Source organism: Ruditapes philippinarum, unplaced genomic scaffold (genome assembly GCF_026571515.1).
Source record: "Ruditapes philippinarum isolate M1 unplaced genomic scaffold, ASM2657151v2 ctg579_1_1_1_1, whole genome shotgun sequence".
NCBI classification, from domain to species: Eukaryota; Metazoa; Mollusca; class Bivalvia; order Venerida; family Veneridae; genus Ruditapes; species Ruditapes philippinarum.
The window spans coordinates 405,370-410,027 of NW_026861557.1; the positions used below are offsets into that span (position 1 = coordinate 405,370).

The 4,658-nt window shown below is 35.9% G+C and overlaps 1 protein-coding gene across 1 annotated transcript; it reads left to right on the plus strand.

Moving 5' to 3' along the window:
- The first annotated feature begins 929 nt into the window (after positions 1 to 929).
- Positions 930 to 4,390, plus strand: LOC132716096 (tubulin alpha-1A chain-like). The gene is made up of 3 exons (XM_060699269.1): positions 930 to 1,090; positions 2,389 to 2,611; positions 3,107 to 4,390. The coding sequence occupies exons 1-3, from the start codon at positions 1,088 to 1,090 to the stop codon at positions 4,234 to 4,236; spliced, it is 1,356 nt and encodes a 451-aa protein (XP_060555252.1). The 5' UTR covers positions 930 to 1,087; the 3' UTR covers positions 4,237 to 4,390.
- The last annotated feature ends 268 nt before the right edge of the window (positions 4,391 to 4,658 follow it).

The following is a 4,658-nucleotide window of genomic DNA, read 5'->3' on the forward strand; positions in this document are numbered from 1 at the left end:
TTTCGACAAGTTTGACTGTATTACAATAATGAATCGAGAAAAACTTTTTAAGCAGAATTAGACTGTTGATAATGCAGTAAAACCTCTGCAGGGTGACACACTATGGGAGATAAAGATTTTGGTTGCTCCTGAAATGTGTTGAGCAAAAGAAGTTAAAATAGTTGTAAAAGAAATAATACTGTTCTTGTAAAAAGGTAATTGCTCTGCACAAATGATACTGTACATATAACATTTGGTTAAAACATTTCAACCTGTTTGATGTTATTCCTCATACAATTTAATGTGCTATTAGTTTAAGCGTAAACATGCTAATTGTGTAGAAATAACTAAATGCACTTCTAAACGGGAAGCTTGCCTTATAATGCCTGGATTGTTTGGCAGATATCAAATTCATCGCATTGTCGTGATACTTAAACTATGCTTTAAAAAAAGGTCAAACACAATTACCTTTTTGTAACAGATCTACTTTTTTCATAGAAATATAACCACTTAAGATAACCCAATGTGCTGGCGGCGAGATCTGCTAACTTGAAACATGGTTTGTAATTTTCCTATTATAATTGGTTGAACGGAATATTATTGTAGATTCTATACATTTTATTTATAATCAATAGTTATACCAATCCTATTAATTTGAAATCTGAATTGAAATATTGCACGATTCGATAAGAGCTGGCATACACTGAAAGTTTACAACTATCCGATTAAAACATTATGTCTGGGGGAAAGTCAAGATACGTCATGTTTTAGTATACACTGCAAAAAATACCAATAGGATTATAATATAGCAATCATTGTACCCGGCTTTGTTATTTTAACGCTTGGCAACTCGCTACAAAGGTGCCATTTCCGCTTTAAAATTGCACCAATGAAAATAAAGAAAACAAAAGTAAAAAGTCACATGTTCCGGTCAGCCAATGGAATTGACGAATCTTTTTGTGCTATGCAACGGCCCATACAAACTCCAATAAATACCAGAAATTGCTATGTGTGCTTTACCATTTGTTTTCTCACGTCGACACATCAAGTCCTTTGTGAGTTACTGTGATAGCTTTCTTTAAGCAACCAAACCAACTAAACAACAAACATGGTAAGTGCACTTTGTTTTTTATACGTATTTTTCTGCTATGTTTTTTTCTCTATTTTTTCACTACAATGAAATTAGAACAAATCAACAACGTAATTCATAGTTGAAATATTTTTCTGCATTAAAACCTGTTTAAACTAGCTGAACAAATTATTGGCTGTGTAAAATGAAATAGAATACTGCACAAAATGCGATACTGACAGTTAAAACATTTTTCATTACATTTAAGTGTTGTATTATTTTCACAATTCAACATTATGCTATATTTGTAAATCGGTGATTCTAAACAGGGCATAATGAGAAATAATTAAGGAAGTATTTTTAGATAAAACTGTAAGAACACTTAATCATACCGGAATATGTTAAGATTAAATTCCAATTCTTCTCAATGTCAAGTGCCTGATAATAAGAGTGGAGTGAATGAAAGCATGTCAACCTATATATTTCATGTGTTAACATGTTGAAATATTATAACTCCTTGAATAAAAATTAAGACAACTTAAAGCGCTGTGAGATTATAAAAGTTAAAAATAAAATATATTCGGGCGTATACTTCTGAATGCATTTATCACAATAAAATATATTTACTTTACTTGAAATTGTAAACAAATATTGATCAATTGAATTTCACGAGATATTTTCACGCTATTGAACAAATATAAAGAATGAAAGTGTAATTTTATACAGTGTATTTATTTATTTCTCCGCCTTTACAATTAATGTATATGGTATAATACTGTTAACATTTTTGTTGTTATGATTTAGGCAAAATACTAGTTTTATTAAATCAATCAATGAAAAATAAATCAAAGAGAAAATCGAATAAATCAAAATCGAAATATTGATCTGACTTAAATACATGTATAATCTTAATTACAATTAATTTCGTTCGTCTCATATATAGATATTTCAAATGCGACATGAACATACGAGTACATGTATACATAGGAACGTTTTTCATTCAGCAGTTAATCTCTTTACTGATTAATCAATATGTCGACTGATTGATAACTTTCTTGAAAATAAAGCAGTAATCATGTCGCATGATCTTAGTGTATCATAAAATACATAATCATAACGTCCGGGTGTTTGATATAAATGACATTTGACTTGATATAGCTTGATCACATATGTGTATACTAGTAATTTACTTTTAACAAAATGAAATTAGTGTGACTGTTACCTCCCCTTAAAACAAATTATGCCGATGACCAATAGTACTTTATTTGTACGGAAAGAACCGAGATGTTACGCTTGAGTAAATACATTGTGTATAATGTTTTCATTTTTTCTCCTTTCAGCGTGAATGTATCTCTATCCACGTCGGACAGGCCGGAGTCCAGATCGGTAATGCCTGCTGGGAATTGTACTGTCTCGAGCACGGTATCCAGCCTGATGGCCAGATGCCAAGTGACAAGACCATTGGAGGTGGTGATGATTCTTTCAACACCTTCTTCAGCGAGACTGGAGCTGGCAAGCACGTGCCAAGAGCCGTCTTCGTCGACTTGGAGCCAACCGTAGTCGGTAAGTTGAGCAAACTTAGTTTAAATTGATTTATGAATATTCCATATACATGGTTAAAACGAATGAAAACTTTGTATGAATATGATTGTAGATTTATTTATGTTGGTTTCATGCCAAGTCGTTTCATATAAACATTATCGAGTATTTCCTTCTTTAATCCTTTTTAAAGCCATGCATTGTCTAATATTCTATCAGTTATAAAGAATTTAACAGGCTATATAATTATCCCAAAGGTTATAATATTCGATGACTCGAACTGCATAGTGAGAGATATATAGAGATATATAACAACTTTACAGTATATCTAGCCATATAACCCGTTTAAAGCTCTTTTTGAACGAATTTATAATGATATGATGCCTTATTCCTTTCTTTTAAAACATCAAAATCGACGTTACAATCGTGTAGTATTCTATTGAAAGTATACATGTATACTTTTAAAAAATATATATATATCTGATTGCCAACTTAAAAGTCAAATTCTTATTATTTCAGATGAGGTCCGAACTGGTACTTACCGCCAGTTGTTCCACCCCGAGCAACTTATCACCGGAAAGGAAGATGCCGCCAACAACTACGCCCGTGGTCACTACACCATTGGTAAGGAAATCGTCGACCTTGTCCTCGACAGAATCCGTAAATTGGCTGATCAGTGTACCGGTCTCCAGGGATTCCTCATCTTCCACTCCTTCGGTGGTGGTACCGGATCCGGATTCACCTCCCTCCTCATGGAACGTCTCTCCGTCGACTACGGAAAGAAATCCAAGCTGGAATTCGCCATCTACCCAGCTCCTCAGATCGCCACCGCCGTTGTTGAGCCATACAACTCCATCCTGACCACCCACACCACCCTTGAGCATTCCGACTGCGCCTTCATGGTCGACAACGAAGCTATCTATGATATCTGCAGACGTAACTTGGATATTGAAAGACCAACATACACCAACTTGAACAGACTGATTGGTCAGATCGTCTCCTCCATCACTGCCTCCCTCAGATTCGATGGTGCCCTCAACGTCGACTTGACTGAGTTCCAGACCAACTTGGTACCATACCCACGTATCCATTTCCCTCTCGCCACCTACGCCCCAGTCATCTCCGCCGAGAAGGCCTACCACGAGCAGCTCTCTGTTGCTGAAATCACCAACGCTTGCTTCGAGCCAGCCAACCAGATGGTGAAATGTGACCCACGTCACGGCAAGTACATGGCATGTTGTATGTTGTACCGAGGTGATGTTGTACCCAAGGATGTCAACGCCGCTATTGCAACCATCAAGACAAAGAGAACCATCCAGTTTGTCGACTGGTGTCCAACTGGGTTCAAGGTCGGTATCAACTACCAACCACCAACTGTTGTACCAGGTGGTGATCTCGCCAAGGTACAGCGTGCCGTGTGCATGTTGAGCAACACCACTGCCATCGCCGAGGCCTGGGCTCGTCTTGATCACAAGTTCGACTTGATGTACGCCAAGAGAGCTTTCGTCCATTGGTACGTCGGAGAAGGTATGGAAGAGGGAGAATTCTCCGAGGCCCGTGAAGATTTGGCTGCTCTCGAGAAGGATTACGAAGAGGTCGGAGTCGACTCCGTCGAGGGTGAGGGTGAAGAGGAAGGCGAGGAATATTAAACGCATAAAAGACAAATATGAACTTTTAAGCAAAACTTTGGGTAACATCTTCCCAAAGATAAAATCAACTCGTTTGATTTGATTGTTAAACTTTTTGTTGACAACTTGGATAAAAAAATGTATAAAAAATGATTAAATAAAAAGTATAAAATTATATTGCTTTCTTTCTATACAAAGTAACTGACATGGTCTATTTTACATACTTATTATACTTACTTTGTGATTGTCCAATCATTTTCAAGCACTTAAATGAATCAGATGAGTATTAAAAACGAACTTCTGGTGACTTCATTTGTAATTTTAAAAAAAATGTATGATACGAAAAATTTACCCGTCAAAAATAACCAAGATTTCAATTGATAAAATGCATGTTTTATGCAAATTGTGAAAGAATTTTGCGAGTTTTACCGCCATATTTAACT

Coding starts and splice junctions, on each gene's coding strand:
- LOC132716096 (XM_060699269.1), top strand. Junction 2,612..3,106: donor CTTGGAGCCAACCGTAGTCG/GTAAGTTGAGCA, acceptor TTATTATTTCAG/ATGAGGTCCGAACTGGTACT.